Here is a 20,025-nt window from a genome sequence, read left to right on the forward strand (position 1 = left end):
TTGGTATGGCTGCTGGGTAGAAAGACTGTAACTGGGAGGCACAGCTAAGGACAGACACTGGGAGAGCTTGGGGAGCTCCTGGGCTCTTAAGTCCTGATCTGAGAATTTGACTATTTTCTTTAACAGATTCTCCACAGAACAAATAAACTGGGCAAATAAACCCAGTGCCCTATCCCAGCTCTCCCTCAGTGAGCTCTGAAGTCCTTGAGGATCTGGCTTGGAATTGAGGCAGGAAACACACCCCATATATATGGTTCAGGTCCAGCCAGGTCCAGATGGTTCTGAGTCTTACCATCAGGGCTCCTCTCTCCCACTGCTTTGTCATTGAGGTAGACCAATGGTTTCAATGGCAGGCTACATGTGCCTGTGCACACAGTTTTAGACACTGAAGAGAGGCTGTCATGCACATTCTCCCATCTCCCACTATGGGAACCCAGAAGCCAGTGGCAAGGACAAGAGACCAATTTGAGTTTCTACTCTGGAGAGGGGACCAAATCATCTTGGAGATTGTCAAGCCTGTGTCCACTTTGTGTGCACCTGTGTGAAGGCCAGAGGCTAACATTTGATATTTTTCTCTACCTTTAAAAAATGTATTTTATCTGCATGTGTCTGCACAATATTTATGCCTGGTGCATGTAGAGACCAAAATAAACTAGAGTTACAGACATTTGTGAGTTGTGAGCTACTATGTGCTGGAAATTGAACCCGGGTCCTCTGGAAGAACAGCCAGAGCTCTTAACCGATGAGCTATCTCTCCAGCTCATCATTTTGCTTTTTTAGATTCATTTTATGTTTAATCATGCATATGTGCATAAGTTTGTGTTTATGTGCACATGAGGGCAGGTGACCTTAGAGGCCAGAAAGTTCTGAGCTGCCCAATGTGGGTGCTGCGGACTGAACCCGGGTCCTCTGCAAAAGTATCATGCATTTTTAACCACTGAGCCATTGCTACAGCCCCTACCTTAAGCTCTTATTGAACAAGGAGTTCACTGATTTGGCTAAGCGTGCTGGCCAGAGAGCCCCAGGGATATTCCTGTTTCCTCCCCAGTACTGGGATTATATGCATATACTGTTTATATGCATATAAACACTATGTATGTACATATACAATTGTACACATATACCAGCATTTATGTTGAGGATTGAAATGTAGGCTCTCATGAACAGATAGAAAGCCCTTTATCAACCGAGCCATCTCACTAGCCCCATTCCCCAAGATCTTAAGCCTTGTTAATTGCAGCTCAGCCCCACCCACTACAGCAAAGTATCTGGGTTAGTAGATTGTAGCTTTTGTCTCAGAATCTGAACGTGGCTACCTTACAGACAGAACTGAGGCATACAGCCTAACTGTCTTGCCTAGGGTCACATGACCAAAAAATGACAGTACTCAAGCACAGATATTGGTGTACTTTACCATTCTGACTCACTGCCAGACCCCAGGCAGCTCTTAACCTTAGCCTCTCCCATTTCTTTTTTATTTTTAATTTGTGAGGACACTGGACCCCTTGAAGCTGGAGATACAGGCAGTTGTAAGTCACCTGATGCAGGTACTAGGAACTGAACTTCAGTCCTCTGCAAGAGGAGCAAGCACTCATAACTGCTGAGCCACCTCTCTGTCCTATCCCGCCACTTCTGACAACAGCAATAACATAACTCTCCTAGCCTGGTTCTTCCAGAGTGGAGGTTGGAAAGCTTTGTGCCCAAAAGAAAATAAGATGGTTGTTTAGAAAGAAATAAAATATTTTTCTTTACTGCAAATTATTTGCAAATATTCACGTTTCCAGTGTCCTTACAAAAAGACCCCCAGGAGAAATCTGGGTCCTTTAACGTGAAAGAATGGTACAATTTACAAAATAATAAATACACATATTGCCACCTAGAGAAAAAGTAAATCACCTAAAGAAAATCAGTGCTGAAATTCATAGCATGTATGAACTGTAGCTGGCAGTAAGTTTTCACTGCCCATGGGGTCTCTCTTTGGTCTGTAACCCAAACACCTAGAGGACCACTTTGAAGGATTCAGACTGAGGATCAAGTGCAGAGCTGGGCATGGCTATTCCCTGAGTCCAGTACCTCCTCCCTAGATACCAAATTCTTGGGACCGTCTTTTTCTCTGGAACAATCCTTAAAAATGGAGGGGGGATATAGAAGGGGGTCATTGCTATTTGTGAATGGTCTTCTTGTCCTGGAGGGGACTCTGGTTCTGTCTTTGGTACCAGCCTTCTTATCTGTGGGTACTGCCCTTTGTTCTCTTGACTTTTGCTACTCACAGACCTTCTAAGAGGAGTGAGCCCTCCCCAGCAATAGATAGGAAGACGCAGAAAGCAAGGGAGGGATGGTGGGGCAAGATGTAAGTCCCTGGGAAGGCAGTATTGCCTGGCCTGGTTCTGAGCCTGTCTGGCAAGATCCCTTTACAAGGCTGCTTCTAAAGCAAGTCCTGTGAGAGCTGCACTAGGTGCAGGGCACAGTGTCAGAGTGCTTGAAGACCAAATGGCAGGCAAGGGGACATCACACAGAGGCAATAATTTTGGTTTTGGTTGTTTTGTTTGGTTTTTGTGTGTTGTGTTTTGTTTTTGTTTTGTTGTTGTTCCCATGCTTTCAACTGTAGGTCTGAAGACGGGTAGCACTCTTCTGGAACCAACAGGGCCATGGACGTGATACAAGAGCTGGCAGGCTAGGGAGAGGCTCCAAGCCTTGGCATCCATGAATGTGGCTGGAGAGACATGAGGCAATGGCTGTTTGGTCACTAACTAGTGTGTTTGACACCAGCAATTTCTCCAGAAGTTTAGCTGCCCAAGGCCCTGCTGTGAGCTAGGGCTAGAGCATAGGTGAACTTCCAGGAGCCTCACAAGTGGTACCAGAGGCCAGATGTGTGTTCAAAGTGGGATACATCTATCTCCCAGTTTCTTCAAGGTCAGATCCAGGATGGGGCCAGATGGTGGCTGCTGCTTTGTCTGTTTTGCTTCTTTTTAGTTTGGTTTTCTTTTTATTTTGTGGTTTCTGTCTGTGAGGCTTGGGTTCCCAGGGTTGCTGGCTCATCCTTGGACACTGGGATGCTGGCCCTATAGTTCTTACCAGATATACCAGCACCCAGCTCACACCAAGCCAGCATCCCTAGCCATGCTATAGAAGATGCTCCTCTGCTGCAGGAGCTCAGAGGGTGCACCACACTCCCGAACTTCTCCTTTGTCCAAGACGATCACCCTGCATGGAGAGGGATGCAGACGTGAGCATTACGCAAAGAGATGTGTCTGATATCTGTGAGATTGCCTGCTCTGCAGAAAGTATTAAAAACTCTAGAGGCTGGAGAGGTGGGTTCAGCTGGGTACCCACCCTACCACTTCCTTGTTATCACTTATACACAGCACATGCCACCCTCTGAAATCAGTGTTGCTGTGATCATTGTCCCTCTCTTTTAATTAAGTGTCCTGGTCCTTAAGATATTCCCTAAGCTTTGAGAGGGAACCCCAGAGTCCAGAATAACATGGGGCACATAGCAGGCCTCGCATGCATATCAATATGCTGACTGAAATAACACTGGATAACCTGGTTCTTCCGATGACAGTAGAGTCCCACCAATTGGGATTGCCCTGAGCATAAGGATGGTGATGTATGAATGAATGAATGAATGAATGAATGAATGAATGAATGAATGAATGAATATGACTGGACAGGATCAACCCTGTAGGCCCACAGATCCACTCTGGGGCCTTACCTTGTATAGTCCATGATGGTATTAAGCCGGTGAGCAATAGTGAGCACAGTACAGTCTTCAAACTGTGTCCGGATGGTGGACTGAATGAGGTCATCTGTCTCTAGGTCCACAGCTGCTGTAGCCTCGTCCAACACTAAAATCTTTGTCTTCCTCAGCAGAGCCCGGGCCAGGCACACAAGCTGGCGTTGTCCGACACTAGCAAAGGAGAAAAGCCTAGAGATGGGGGCTCAAACTACCCTGATCCTGAACCAGGCCTGCAGGGAAGAAAGCTAGCAGACTGTCTGGGGGTGGGCTTTGGGCAGGAGAACAAGTCCACACCCATGTCCATGCCTGTGACAAACACCAATCATGCTACACTTTCTGGTGAGCAAGAAATGGCCTTAGAACCATCCCCAACAAAAGGCTCAGAGGTGATATTCAAAGTATCAGGCCATTTTGATGTGGGTGACAGAGTGGCTTAGTATCCATGATATCACTGAGCTGCAGCAGACTCAGCATTGGCTGGACTCAGCTATGTGTCTGGCTTTAGCTAACAGGATGCTGGCCAATGAATGGCCAGTAGAGGCCTAACGTGGGAATGGACACTGAGCATATTCACTCTTACACATCTGTCATCACCATGACAGCATGCCTGGGCAAAATATGTGCATTGATCCCACTAAGGCCAAGTAGATCAGCCAAAAGTCAGCTGTACCGGCAACCCTGTCCCATGAAGGAGCCCAGCCAGGATGAGCAGCACAGGCCACTGGCTGACCACCCTAGCACTGAAGCAGGAGGCTGGCTGCCCGGGTGATAATAACTGAAGCTAGCACATAGGCAAGAGGGCAGAATCTTCACACACCAGCCCCTGCCTGCCTACCTACCTCAGGTTCTCTCCGCCTTCTGCACACTCATGATTCAGCTTGTCAGGCAAAGCTGACACAAAGCCCTTCAGATGAGCGAGCTCCAGGGCCATCCAGACTTCTTCATCAGAATATTGACTGAAAGGGTCCAGGTTCATACGGAGAGAACCCGAGAACAAAACAGGATCCTGTGCAAGGACAGTAGATAGTATGTGTGAGGGTCTGAATCTAGAAGGTTCCCCACAGACTGATGTTTTGAGCACTTGTTCCCTGGTTGGTGGTGTTATTTTAGGATGTTGTGGAGCCTGTCTGGGGAAGGCAGGTTAGACTTGGCTCTGATGCTGGCTGGGTCCCCACCACATACCTACTGTGTGACCATGCTTCCCCCACTATGGTAGAAAGCAACCCTGTGATACTGTGACCAAAATAAACCTTTCTTTCCTGCAGATGACTGTCAAAGATTTTGTCACAACTATCAGAAAAGTAACTAACATAACAGTCACACCACAATGAACCAGGGAAGCTCACAGATAGAAGAAATGAGATGTTCACACTACAACAGGAAAAGATCTCAGATTCTCTCCAAAGTATGAACTCTGTAGGATGTCTGTAACAGGAAATGTCTGAAAAGCCCTGGGTAAACTGGACCAAAACCTTTATTCTTGCAAAACTCCTCCAAACTTTCAATATGTAAATCCTCGATGTTGCTTTTAGTGGTGGTATTTCATCACAGCAATAGAAATGTAACTAATACACTCACTCAATCCCACCTCCAGAAAAGAGACTCAGAGAAAGTTAAGGAAAAACCACAACCACAAATAATGCCTTAGGGAACTGTTGCCCACAGGGATTGGTTTAGAAAATTTTTATCTGTAGCTTAGTTCCAGGAAGTGTTAGAGATTAACACACTGAATCCTGCAACTGGCAGAGAAGACAATGTTACTATCTAAATCCATAGATGCTCTGGTTCTTTGTATGATACAGTATAGTATTTTCACATAACTTACTCACAGCTCCTATATACAGCCATGTCTAGATGATGTACTACCTAATACCAAGAAAATACTGGGGAAATGGCTGTGCATCACATCACTTGGGGTTAAAAATCTATGTATGGTATTAAATGCAGATGCTAAACCTGAAAAAAAAAACTAGCCATGGGCTCAGTGACCTAAAGGCACATGCCACCAAGCCTGATGACCTGAATTCTATACTCAGAATTACACATATAGAGAACTGATTCCTGCAGTTGATCTTCATATATATGACCTGTTCCCCTCCTCCCAATAAATACATGAATGCAAAAACACCATTCTCCATCTACAGTTGGCTGAGTCTATGTATACAGAGGGTGTGGCTTCAGTATGTGCAGGAACCACCAGCCTCGCCCACCTGAGGGATGATGGTGATCTTGAAGCGCAGGTGGTGCAGGCCAATCTTAGCAATGTTCACCCCATCGATGATGATCTCCCCTTCTGCAGACTCATTGATCCGGAACAAACCCAGGGTGAGAGATGACTTCCCAGCTCCTGTACGGCCCACAATACCAACCTGCAGGACAGGAAGGGACTGTGGTGAGGTGAGAACGCTGCAGATTCAATGTTCTCCCAGCAAGTGGCTGGGTCAGAGCTGTGGTCATCTAGTTGTTTTAGCTACTATCAAGGTGCTCACCCACCAGCTTCTCCAAGACCTACAATCTTCAGGGGCTACTTTGACAAAAGGTTGAAAAGGATGCCCTTTGCTTTGCAGGCTTCCAAAGGCTAAGAACTTATTATAAGTCAGTAGAGATGCTCAAAGGAATAGGGTGCAGAGAAATGTTTAGGTGAGTTATGTTATGTTCATTTAGAGAGAGTCAGAAAATAACAAGGTGTTTCCTGGCTTCCCACATGGTTCCTCTCTCCTCTAACGGGAATTCCTTCCTGGAGCCATGACAACACCTCAGATTCAAGCAAAGCCCCTGAACTTCTCTGATATGGCCTGGGTGGGCACCCCAGTTACTGGCCAATGGTTGACATTCCCAATGTCCAGTGACAGTTCTTTCTCCTCTCTTTTACATCTGGGCTTGAGATGGGCTCGCCCACAGTTATCGCAGCCCAGCACACGTACTTGAATCCCCATAAACACATAAAGACTCAGAGACTATCTCATAGAAACAGAAGACTCTGACACATGTGGATGGATAATTTAACAAACCAATATTACAAGATGCAAATGCCTAGGGTGAACCCTGACCAAGTTTCTGAGAAAGTTCTATAGGTCATAGTCTGAAATGACTTCCAGGAATAGCTTAGAACTACATGTCCCTATAAGTCATCCTGGTGATGGCAGCAGCATCTTATTACTCTAGATAGTTTACAAACGCCAATGCTTTAAAGGGACCACATAGGCACACAGACCCCACAGGAGGAACTGGGGTGAAGTGGAGGGCTAAGATTTTCTATAAACAGCCTGGAGGGGGTTGGGCCAGAACTGCTACATATTCCAACTGTCCAAAAAAAGCAGAGGGATCATTTTAGTATTTACAGTTCATTCAAATGTTTTCCCAAAGCATATCTGCATTTCCATAGGTTGTCCTTCAGTGGTCCACTTTGCCACCTGTTGAATACACTCAGCATCTTTTATTCCCATGATTCCTCCCTGTAAAAGCACCTCAATCCCATAGTATGAGCTGTGACTAACTACTGGTTGATGTGGGGGTTCATGCTAGACCCTATATCAATGGGAATGGAGGAGGGCACACAGCCTCCTTTACTCCTCACTCCATTGACTATGAGTTAGTGAGGATGGAAGATGGCACACCTACCTTTTCTCCACCCTCGATGGTGACATTTATGTTCTTGAGAACCAAGTCCAAGTCCTCTCGATACCTCAAGCAGTAGTCTCGGAACTCTATATGGCCCGAATGGGGCCAGGTGCTGGGTGGAGCCGTCTCCTGGATTTGCCAGGGAGCCTGGATCACAACGAGAGGGATAAGAGAAATCAGCAAGTGCAAGCTGCCAAACTCAGTCTTTATGTAGCTTCTAGGGATCTGAACCCTTCACCCATTGATCTATCTCCCCAGCCCCCTTCAATTCATTTCCACTTAATTCTTCAACTTATGGAAATTTTCTGCACTGGTGCAATTTAATTCCAATTTGATTCCCCATAAAAAGAGCCCCTGTAAACCGACATAGCAAATAGCAGTAACTGGCAGGCAGAGGTTGCCTGTTAGAGGCTGTGAAAGAGAAGTTTGCAGTTTATTTGCCAGCTGTGGGGGAACCATCTTAATTAATAAGGTGGCCATGAGCCTCGAGTGACAACCAGGGCTAAGACTTTCTCTGTGACATCATCAAGTGAAGGAAAGAATCACAGGGGAAAATGTTCCTTAGTAAGAGACACAGCCCACAGGTATCTTGGGGAAAACAGGGTGTGTGGATGATTTCCTGCCTCTAAAACAAGGTGGTTCTTAGTAAGTGTTAAAAACAGACAGGACAAGCCCAAGAGGGCCTGGAAGACACACAGCTCACCCTCTGAGTTGGCAGAGGACACCCAAGGGGTGTCTGAAAGGCCAAGGCCAAGGGGCCAGGATGGGATCCTGACTTACCTCCTTTTCTGTTTCAGAATACTCCTTTAGTCTTTCCACGGCTACAATGTTGGTCTCCATCTCAGAGGACATTCGAACAAGCCAATTCAAGTACGAAGTTATCTGCCAGTGAAGACAGTCATGTGGGGTCTTTTGGGGAAAGTGTAGCCTCATTTTCATTAAGCATGAATCATATCATTCAAACAAACACAGAAATGAGTAACCCATATAGAGCTATCACCCAGAGTGGACACACTATACCTCTTAGGGATCACACCTTTCAAGAGCAGTCAAGAGCTGTGAGATGGCACTATGGGCAAAGCATTTGTTGAGTAAGCCTGGCAACCTGAGTTCTACCCTCCAGAGCCATGGAAAGATGCAAGAAGAGAACTGACTCCACAGAGTTGTCCTCTGACTGTGGGAGGGAGGGAAAGAAAGAAGATAGAAAGAAAGAAAAGGCAGACAAAAATAGAAGTCATACAGGAAACTGGAAAATATTCTGAAACTGGGTGATTTTCATGTGATGGTTCATATCCATAATTAATCCCGGTGCTCCAGAGAGATTGAAGCATGAGAATTATGTTAAGTTCTAGGCCAGACTGGGCTACAGAGTAATAACCCATCTCAATCAACAAAAGAAAATATTTGGAACTCAGTATGACAAACATCATGAGATGCAACTAACACAAACTCAGAGGGAAAGTCATAGCTTTGAAAGCATCAAGTCGCTGAGAATCTTTTGACTGATGAAGAATGCAGGCCGTCTGTCAGGATTCCCATGCTCTGTACCAACTTCTCAATCTCCATTTCAAGCCCTCTCCTTTCCCCATTCCTGCAGATACCCAAAGCCAAGGTCCAGGAACTCAAAATGTGGTTGCCATGAGGAGACCATTCAACCCAAGAAAGAGCCTTCTACCTGCAGCGAGTAAGATACCGAGAGGCCCACCAAGCCAGCACTGAGGCTGTGCCGGGATATGACAGCGAACAGGGCAGCAAACAGCACGATACAGTTTCCCACACACTCAAGACGCACAGCGAGCCACCTGCAAGGAGATATTTAGGAGTATCTCAGACAGACAGACAGATGACCAGCTTTATGCTCATGGGGCAGAGCTAAACCCATCTGCCAGCTGACCTAACTTCCTGGCACTTCTAGAGAAAGGCCTATGGGTACCCCTCATCCAAGATATGAACTGGGAGGGGGCGGGGGTTGGGGGTGGGAGTAGTATGCCAACGGCCCATAGGATTTGAGGTCAACAGCTCTTCATGAGTCTGGCTTGCCTGGGGACTAAAATAGAATTCTCCAGAAGCAATCCCCATCCTGGAACTTCAAGTTTGCTTTTAGAAAGATTGACTTTTTCTTAGGAAATCTTTAAAATCAAAAAATAATTCCCTGGAAATTCCTAAAATATCATTGACTGCCAGAGGGACTGCTGTTTGCAAAAAGGGACAGGGGCAGGAACAGAGCTCAGTGGTGGATCACTGGCCTAACATGCACAAGGTCCTGGGTTTGAGAGTCACCACCACAAAATAATAGCAATAATTACAAAATAAATAAATAAAATCAGCCCCTTGGCAAGAGATGGATCTTAACATGAGGAAGAAAAAAGCTGCTATTAACAAGGTTGGACATTGAGCTCTTGGGACCACCCCCCATCTGCACCCCACAATGCCAAGGGTATGTGGGGACATAAATGTGGGTTCTCATGCTTGCACAGTAAATAATATTAGCCCCAGACCATCTCTCCAGTCCTTGGATTGCTTTATCTTTGAGACAAGGTCTCATTCTATAGCCTAGCTTGCCTGGAATTCGCTAGGTAATCAAGCCCACCTCAAACTCATGGTAATCTTCCTTCAGGCACATGCCACCATGATCCTGTGCACTTTGGATGGCCCTTCTGTTTCCATTTCTCTCCCAGAAGAAACAGGCTGAGGGACTAGGCACTCAGCTAGCTTCCTCTATCCTACTGACCTGTTAGCTACAATGCTAGGGTAGTAGGCCTTCTGGTTCTCATCCACTTTCAGGTCGCTCTGGCGAATGAAGCGCTCTTGCTCCTCAAAGGCACGGATAACACTGACCCCCAGCAAGGTCTCATTGAAGTGTGAGTACACAGGGGAACGGCTGACAGACTCTAGGCGTTTCAGCTGTCGGGAGGAGGCCACATAGAACCTCTGTAGGAGAGACAGACACACAGAATCAGTGCTAGCCCCACATCCCATCCGCCTGAGGCATACTGGGAGAAGTCAGACATAGCCGACACCTCCAGAGACCAAAGCGTTGGAGATGGGCTGCTTACGTGGTGAACCGTGGGACAGTAGTCACAGCTACTTGGATGCACATCCCCTGTCTGCCACCTATGAATCTAGGCAGTGCTCTTTCTTGCTTTTGGATGGAGACAAAGAGGTACAACTGGCCTCCTCCTTGGGTCCATGGCTAAGAAGCAGCAAGATGGACCTGAAATAAACTCCAGACTGCCTGGCCTCTCAGAAGTCCTAAATGTTTGGGGCTTTCATCTCCCAACAGTACAGGTTGAGAAACAGGCTTTGTGACCGACAGACCTCTTTAATCTTCATTTGCTACTAACACAGAATCCCAGCCAGGTCACTGTGCTGTCTTAGCCTTGGTTCCTTCTGTATAGTAGCAACACTAAAGCCATTTTGCACAGTAGACTGTGAGAACAACAGGTAAGAGCTACTGGTAAGTTCTTCTGTGTGAGTCTCACATGTTCATATGCACATATACTGTACATGTCACATACACATGTCAACAAGCATGGAACCCCCTGGATTCCACTAAACCAGGAGCAACTGCCTATGTCAGCAGCCTCAGGTGCATGGCAACTCCACACTCTCCCATATGCCTATCCTTGTTCTTCAAATTCATGGTCTCTTCTTTCACTTATCATTATTGCATGTATATAAGTAGATATAAACACATATACATTCCTAAATATAAACTATTTGAGTCCAAATACTGTTATATATATATATATGCTTTCAGGGCTGACCCTTTAGCACTGGGCAACCAATTGGTGTGCCCTTCCTTGGGGAGGGCCACCTCTCCTGTTCCTAGCTTTAATTAGTTACCTATTATCTTAGTTAGGGTTACTTTTGCTGTGATGAAATACCATAACAAAAAGCTACTTGGGAAGGAAAGGCTTAATTTCACTCACAGTTCCATATGACAGTTCATCATTAAAAAGCAGAGAGGGCAGAAACTTGGAGGTGGGAGCTGATATAGAGGCCATGGAGGGGCGCTGCTTATTGGCTTGCTCCTTATGGCTTTCTCATTCTGCTTTCTTTTAGAACCCAGGACCACCAGCCCAGGGGTGGCTCCACTCACAGTGGCTGGGTCCTCCTATCAAACACTAATTTAAAAAATGCCCTACAGACTTGCCTACAGGCCAGTCTTAAGCCATTTTCTCAACTGAGGTTCCCTCCTCTCAGATGAGTTTAGCTTGTGTCAAGTTGACATAAAACTATCCAGCACACCTAAATAGTTCTTTATATATAAGGGATGAGACCTTTGTAGTCTTCTTTTCATCCCATTTCACATATTGAGAGACTAAGCAACTCTTGTCTCCTTCTCCCTCAGCGGGGTCACTCCTGTCCCTTGCTGACTTGGCCCCCACTCCTTGTACCTGGCTCTGCCTCCTCCTGCTGTCCTGGGCTTGTTACCCTACATCACTTCCTTTCTGTGTCCCCATCCCAGCCACTGGGTCATAATCATGTTACCCTTAAGACCTGCTTCACCTATCCTTGTAGACAGATACCACCCCCACCCTGCTTCTGCCCTAGTCAGATGCTCAGCAAGTGTTGAAAGCAGAAAAAATCCCAGTACCCTTTCTCACTCTGGAAGCTATAAGAAGCCAATGAATAGACACTACATTATTCACTTGAGGACCTGTGAGCTCTTTTGGCCTCTGTAAAAAGGAGACTAGTAAGAGTACGACCCCAGTTCTCAAGGTGCTGATGGGTCACTAATATGCAGTAACTTGATCCTTGGTGTCCTTCCTGTCCCTTTGCTGACTTGATCCACTGCAGCAGGGCAAGTTAATAAAGATGGCCCCAAGGACCTGCCTAGGCTCAGTGTGCCGGGCTCTACTGACTCCCCACGGGAGACCTTGATTTGGGGGATGTGGGGTGGCTTGGGAGGGAGGGCTAGGGGTGGGATGAGGGAGGAGGGAGAAGGAGGGATCTGTGAGTGGTATGTAGAGTTCGTTGAAAAATTTTTAATAAAGAAAAATGAAAAAGAAAAAAAATGGCCCCAAGGAGGCTGCCCCAGCCAAGCACAGGGCATACCAGTGGCTCCCACCAGGCCATGCACAGATGTGGCAGCCTCGAGCACCATCCTGCCAACTCTGTACTCTGCACCAGCTGTCCCCTGTCCTCCTGCATGTTTTGCCCACTTTACCCCCAGCCTGGTCTCATCAGGCCACTCCTTTTCAGACTTACCGAGTCTCCCTTTACCAAATCACTTCATATTCCACTTCCAATCTCATTACTGTAAAAATCCAATCTGACATGGATTGTGGTCAGGAATGATCTCAGTTCTAAAAATGTATTTGTTCTTTTTAATACAAGCGGAGGAGCACAGACTACTGCCTGGTATGAGTCCCCTGAGGTGACCTCTGCAGGAGTGCACATGGGACCAGGCCAGGCCCAGGAGTTCTCAGCAGTGTGACTAGCAAGCAGTTGCCATGGACAACAGAGGAGTGCGACAGTAACTCCTGGGGCAGGAGTAGAGGTTTGAAAAGCCATACACCGCCGGGCGGTGGTGGCGCACGCCTTTAATCCCAGCGCTCAGAGGGCAGAGGCAGGCGGATCTCTGTGAGTTCAAGGCCAGCCTGGTCTACAAAGTGAGTTCCAGGAAAGGCGCAAAACTACACAGAGAAACCCTGTCTCGAAAAACCAAAAAAAAAAAAAAAAAAAAAAAAAAAAGCCATATGCCATTCCCCATTTGCTCTCTTGTTTCATAGTTCAAGACATGAGCTCAGCAGTTCCAGCCATGACAGCTGGTGCTTGTTGTCATGATTCCCTGATGTGATTGTGATAGACTCTTCTCCTTCTGGAACTGTAAGCCCAAATAAACTCTCCTTTGATGAGGTGCCTTGGTCATAGAGGTTTTATCACATTGATAGAAATGTAACTAATATACTGAAAATGATATGGATAGAAAGACTAAGTAAATTTAAATGTATAAGGGGATGTGGGAAGAGTATGGCTAAGCGGAAGACACTGGTCTAACACTTTGGTTTTCATTCCCAGTGCCACAAAAATTAAGACAGACAGACAGAAGAGGAACATTCCTTTATACTGTGTGAATATATGTCACTGTGATTGGTTTAATAAAGAAGTTAACTTGCCAATAGTTGGACAGGTAGAGGTTAGGCAGGACTAGCAGACAAAAAGAGAATAGGAAGAAGAGGAGGAGTCTTAGGAGTCACAAGGAGATGCAGAGGAAGCAAATGAACTTGCCGTACTGGAAAAGGTACCAAGCAGAGTGTAGATAAGAAATGTGATTAATTTTAAAATGTAAGAGTTAGCTAGTAACAAGCCTGGGCTATTGGCCAAACATTGATAATTAATAGTAAATCTGTGTAGTTATTTGAGAACTGGCTGGCGGGAAAGAAAAGTCTGCCTACAATAAATGGACAGAATTGAGTATGATGATTACACCTTTCTTAGAGGAAAGTTTCTGTGGGCATCTATAAATATGTATATCTCAAAGCTAACTTTAAACTGTGCTACACAAACACTATTGTAACAGTGACTGTAGCATTGATTGAGAGCCACCAAAAAGATCAGGGTAGCACACCTGAGTGCATATGCGGAATTTTCCAGAGAGGATTAACTGAGGCCAGAAGACTTGCCCTGAATGTGAGAGCTACCATCTCATGTCTAGGAGTCTGGATGAAGACTGGATAAAGGAAAAAGTAAGCTAATACAAACATCTTCTGCTTCCTGACCATGTCATGCCCTCCTTACTATCACAGACAGCACTGAAACTGTAAACAGAAGAAAATCTTCTCCCTTAAGCTGTTTACAATCAGGTATTTTGTCATAATAACATAGAAATGACAATGTAGCTGTGGGGTGTACTAAATCCTCTGAGCAACACAACTGAGTGAACACTGACTCACAGCTGGGGCTGAGAAGCCACGGCCACAGATTTGCCCAGCACACATGAGACTTCTCAGCCCACAAATGAAAATCACCATCTCACATTCATCTACACCTGGAGAACCCCATCAAGCTCTCCATGTTCAGTTTCTTCAGAGGCTCCTGGCAATGACCTCCTTCCTCAGGCATTACCACTCCTCTGACTTCAGTCACCACAGTCATTACATTGTTCTTAAACCTCCTCCCCATGAAGTGGAGCTCTCAGTCTGGTGTCTCTCCATCACTATAGCACCTGTGAGGTTCATCCACAGGGTATAGGAACGGGCAGCTCATGTCTTGCAATAGCAGCACCATGTCCAGCATACAACCACACCACAAGTTATTTGTGTGTACACATGTTAACATCAATATCATGACTTCCTTGATCTCTTTTCCACCTTGGTTTCTGAGACAGGCTCTCTCACTGAACCTAGAGCTTTCTGGCTAGACTGCCCAGCCCATGAGCCCGAGGTCTTTCTGTCTCTGCCTCTCTAGCACCAGGATTATAAACACATTTCATCTGCCTTTCTTTAATTTTTTTTTAATTTACACTTACTTATTCATGCTATAGAGCATGCATAGAGATCAACAGCAACTCGAGGAAGGAGTTCTCACCTTCCACCATGTGGGTCCTGCTTGGCCATCAAGGTTGGCAGCGTCTTGATGGCCCAGGCTTGGCTTATCTAGGGATCAATTCAGGTCTTCATGCTTGCAAGGAAAACACTTTACTCCTCATGGGGCTCTAAGGTTATGACCATTTCTAGTTTCTAGTGCTACAATGTGCCTGTTCTGAACTGGAACCTTCAGGAAGCTTTCCAGGCAGCCATGAGCACATTTACTACATTTTGGTAAATGCAGTTCAGATGTTCCAGTAAACAGGTGGCACTGACTTAAAGAAGCTATAGGGGAAGTCCAGAAAATGGACTTTTATCCTACAATTTCATCTTTCTTTATGGAATACTCCTGCCTCAGTTCCCTGAGTGCTGGGATAACAAGCAGGTGTCAGCAGGCATTAGTTTACATTGCCATTATTTCCCCAGCAATCTCAACAGCCAACCTTATGAATGACTATGCTTCAGACAGGGCTCTGAGCACATGCCTCAGAGCCACAGAGACCTAGGGTCCCACTCTTGGCTCTGCCACTTGAAAAAGATGCTTTCTCTTTGAGTCTCTATTCTCTTACCTGTCACCTGAAAATGTAATCTACACAGAAATGACCCAAGAAAGGAGACAAGGCATGAACCAGAACAGCTGCCCCTCTCCCGAAGGAAACTGGTTGCTGAAAACCACAATGTACCCAGTCCTCCCGTGCAAATAACGGTCATACAGCTGAACTTGAGGACTAGATGATTTAAAAGAGTAGTTCTGATATGAAGGCCACAGGTTCCCTGTTCTGTTCCTTTGTGTTAATCTCAATGTCTGAATTATAGATATGATAGCTAAAACTTTGGTGACCATTTTGGACCATGAGACCAACTTAAAGATTGAAAACTTATGTGAAGACAGCAAAGCAGAACTAAACAAAAAGGGTGTCAAATGACCCATAGGGCCACATCAGTCTCAAAATAAGCTGCTTTCTAATGTGCTATATGCATCAGCATCCACCCTGATGAGGCTGCCGTTCGTCATGACTCCACTGTAGAATTTGTTCTTCAGTCTATTAACAACTGCCTTGACAGCTGTAAGCTTTCCCCCTAATATACAGCTCAAAAGAGTAAAACTGATGAGAAAGAAAGCATATTTATTTAAATGGGTGCTGTAAATTAAAAGCAGCCCTCTTAAGTATTCACAACAGACAATAACAGCCGAGTGCTGTGGTCATATTCTCACCAGCCCTCTGGGGATATGGCACATGAGGGAGCATCTGTTGTTCACCTGCACAAAGAAGTAGACAAGGCCCAAGGGTGGGATGATGACAGCGGCGATGGGTGTGGCCAGCAGGATGATAATGACAGCTCCAATGACATTGAAGAGTGAGCCCATGAACATCTTGATGACCTGGGGGATCATGGAATCCACTGTGTCCAGCTCCTTGGAGAAGCGGTTCACTAGGTTCCCGCTGGGTGTACGCTCAAAGAAGCTCATGGGCGAGCGTAGGACATTGCGCAGCAGGTCCAGGTGTAGGTGACGGGAAGCAAAGATGCCCCCAATGGACACAGCCATGGAGTAGCCAAATACTGACACACCTAGGACGGCAATAGAGATTTGAGTGTGAGATACAGGAAGTATCATCTGCAGACTGGCCCTGTGTGTCTCAGCAAGCCAGTGATGGTGGCCCTCAGTAACCAGCACTCATTGTATACTACACACTGCAGGCGTTTCTGAAGAACTGAATTTTCCCTTAACTTTAATGAACTAAAATTCAAATCACATCCCATGACTGATGGCTACTGTGCCAGACAGCACAGCTCTTGAAGCAGATACTGATGCTGTGTGAACCCAGGGAAATAGCACACCCTCTCAGTTCTTTGCTTTCTCCAAACTGTAATATGAAAACTGTTGCAGTCCCTGGCTCTGTGGCAGGGGGAAGTAGGTTATAGATGGAGAAATTCAAGACATCCATGCCTAATCTTCTGATGACTTGTTCCAAAGCTACCTCTGAGATCAGGAGACATCTGTGGCTCCTCCAAACAGCCCACAGTCCACAGAATTTTTTTGGGAACTTCTACCTGAGGCTCTTTCACCAAGAACAGGGGAAAGGCATACTCTGAAGTTGGCACTGCCAACCCTGTCAGCTGGGGCCCTCCCATATCAATCAAGGTAAGTCACCTCACCTGTAAAATGGGAACATTGACACTCAGAGCCACAAACAGTACTAAGCACCTTCCCAGCAGCATGCCAGGATGCAGAAGAAACTCATACACCAAGAAGACTCACAAGTGCATCAGGGACACAGGAAGGACAAGTGTGTACAAAGCAGTTTTATGAGCACACAGACCTACAGGTACAGCTTTAGAGTAAGCTCCAGAGCTGGGCTGCTTCATTCAATGCCAACTCAGCCAGCAATCAGCCATGTGGCTTGAGCTGACTGGGAGGGAGGATGGGCATAAATTCAGCAAGCATTCAGGGTCCACCATGTGGCAGGTTCTGTCCACCTAGGTCTGGCTCAGTTTGTGGTATAAATTCCCTGAGGACTTGGGGACTCAGTTAGGAAATTACACATGAAGTAACCACAGCCATACCTTGCAAGATGCCCAAGGCTCCATAGACACTCAGTCGGAACGTCCTGTGCTCCTGAGTCCCATTGACAGTGGGGTGGTCATCTGTCCAGAGGCTCAGCCAATAATTGGAGGCGAGGGCAGACACATGGTTGCATAGGAAGAGGAAGATACTCAGGAAGGAGATGAAGAGGCCAATGGCCCTCATGTAGTCCCAGTACACTGACAGCTGCACCTAGGACCCATAGAGTGCCAGCATGAGAATAGCAGCTCCTGTGACTCCTTACAGCCCATCCCACCCTCCTATGCCCAGGCCCTCGATACCCTGCTACCCTGTTAATCAATGATGTCAGCTAGTAGTAGCAAAGACAGGCTTTCTTCCTCCCACATTAGCTTCCAGTCAAACACTCAGACAAGCTTATGACCCACTCAAACATATAAGCAGAGAAGAGCCATAAGAGGCACAGAATGCTATCCAAGTGCCCAGGTGGGTAGGTACCAGGGTACCTTCCCTGAGGAAGTCATGTTGAAGAGTTTACCAGCTATGAATGGAAAATAGGAAAGGAAGGGGGTGACACATAAGTGTAAAGGCCCCGAGGTGCAAGGAAGTGCAACACGTTTGGGAAAGTGACAATAAGGATGGAGAAATGGTTGCAGCTGGCCTATCTGTAGCCTGGGAGGTCCCATTCAATACTCCAGGCAGCTCACAGTCAGGCAGTCATGAGCACAGGCAGAAACTGAAGTACCAACATGGAGACAGCAGCTCAGATCCCAACTCCAGGAAAGTCACTTAGCCTCTCTGACCTGGGTTTCGGCATAGAAACTAAACACAGAGCGCTGGCAGGCCTGCCATCAGATACATATGTGCATTCCCATATGCCAAGCAAAGCACTCTGCACTGTACTCACTCACCTGCCCTGTCTGTGCCTTGTCTGCTTCCATCAGCTTCCAGGTCTCCTCCTTGGCTCCGGCCTTCTGCAGTTCGGCCGTGCTGCTGTGCTGCTGGCTAGCATCCCCACTGTGGGAAGAAGAGCTGCTGAGATGCCTGTTGCCAAGGAGAGTAGGATGTCAAAGAAGAACCTTAGGGAATGCAAGCACACACATGAACACATACATACTTGTGCCCCTGTTGACATTCCCCATAAGAACATGTTTCCATGGAAAGGGATGTGTATGTTAGGAATGGGGCTGCTGTGATAGGTGTGAAAAGCAATGGGCAGAAGGTGTGTGGGAACAATCTTTCATGTAAAGAAAGGATCTGGGAGCTGGAGATGTAGCTTGTTTGGTAGAATAAAGCTCTGGGTTCCATCTAAAGCATGGTATTAAACTAGGCACACACCTGTAATCCCATCATCAAAGAGGTAGAAATGGGAGGATCAGGCATTCAAGTTCATCCTTAGCTATTTATCCAATCCAAGGCCAGCCTGAGATACACAAGACCCTGCTATTGTATATTAGTTGAAGATGTGTAACATCTATTTATGCTGTGTAACGCTTGTTTAATGATGCAAAGATGTATTGCATTCTTTTATGTTGAATTTGTTTAACTCTGTAAAGCTGTGTTACTGTGCCTGTGTAAAGCAACTGGTTGGTCTAATAAAGAGCTGAATGGCAGATAGCGAGGCAGGGGAAAGGACAGTGGGACTGGCAGATAGAGAGAAAAAATAGAAGAAGAAGTCTGGGAAAAAGAATGAAAAGCAAAGAGTTGGGGATTTAGCTCAGTGGTAGACGGTTTACCTAGCAAGCACAAGGCCCTGGGTTTGGTCCTCAGCTCTGAAAAAAAAAAAAGACTGAAGAGCAAAATAAGGAGAAGAGGATGCTTGGGGCCAGCCACAGAGACACACAGCCAGACATGGAATAAGAGAGAAAGAAAAGATAGACAGAAATAGAGAAAGGTAGAAGTCCAGAGATAAAACGTAGATGAGATAATTTATATTAAGAAAACCCAGCTAAGGCCAGGAGTTTATAAGAAAGAATAAGCCTCTGTGCATTTATTTGGGAGCTGAGTGGTGGGACCCCTAGAAGTAAAGAGTTTAAAAAAGACAAAAACAAAAAAACACCACCACCTTGCCTCAAAAAAATTCTCCAACTAACCCCAAGTAATATCTTTGGAGAGCATAACATAGAGCTTAGGGCTGTTGGCTCAGAGCCTCTGGGCACTGGTTCAAATCTGAGCTGAGCATCTCTAGAGCTGCCCAGATGGTGAGCCTCTATCTGTTTGCTGTGAGATGGGAGCAGGCCAGGAGAGAATTGGAGGCCAGTAGACTGCAGGCTAACACTGTGCCCAGCTCCCAGACCAGCATCACCATGAGTGTGACTGTCTGTGATCACCCAAGGTGTCAGGCCCCATCTCAGGAACCTGAGGAATGACACAGGTCATGCACCGGGCAAGGTTCAGAAGTAGGAACAAACAAATGAAGGGCAGGCCTGTGTGAATAGGTCAGTGCTGACTCCTTCCTGGGAAGGCTCTTGAAGAATGGATAGGTGGGCAGGATGTACACATATTCCAAATGCCTGAGAGCTGTGGTGGGTAGTGTGGAGGTGCTACCTGCTCCTTCTCAGCTCCCACAGGCAGAGATACAGGGC

General features: G+C 46.3%; 1 protein-coding gene across 1 annotated transcript in view; it reads right to left on the minus strand.

Annotated features, from left to right (window-relative positions):
* Window positions 1-1,719: 1,719 nt before the first annotated feature.
* Abcc1 (ATP binding cassette subfamily C member 1 (ABCC1 blood group)) overlaps window positions 1,720-20,025 on the minus strand; it is a 107,658-nt gene continuing 89,352 nt past the window's right edge. The window contains 11 exon segments of the mRNA XM_006983860.4: window positions 1,720-3,204; window positions 3,716-3,910; window positions 4,579-4,745; window positions 5,950-6,108; window positions 7,361-7,507; window positions 8,141-8,242; window positions 9,036-9,162; window positions 10,092-10,291; window positions 16,157-16,467; window positions 17,464-17,674; window positions 18,352-18,457. Coding sequence (XP_006983922.2) covers window positions 3,096-3,204; window positions 3,716-3,910; window positions 4,579-4,745; window positions 5,950-6,108; window positions 7,361-7,507; window positions 8,141-8,242; window positions 9,036-9,162; window positions 10,092-10,291; window positions 16,157-16,467; window positions 17,464-17,674; window positions 18,352-18,457 — 1,834 coding nt within the window. The 3' untranslated portion in view covers window positions 1,720-3,095.

The sequence above is a fragment of the Peromyscus maniculatus genome, chromosome 8 (genome assembly GCF_049852395.1).
Source record: "Peromyscus maniculatus bairdii isolate BWxNUB_F1_BW_parent chromosome 8, HU_Pman_BW_mat_3.1, whole genome shotgun sequence".
Lineage (NCBI taxonomy): Eukaryota > Metazoa > Chordata > Mammalia > Rodentia > Cricetidae > Peromyscus > Peromyscus maniculatus.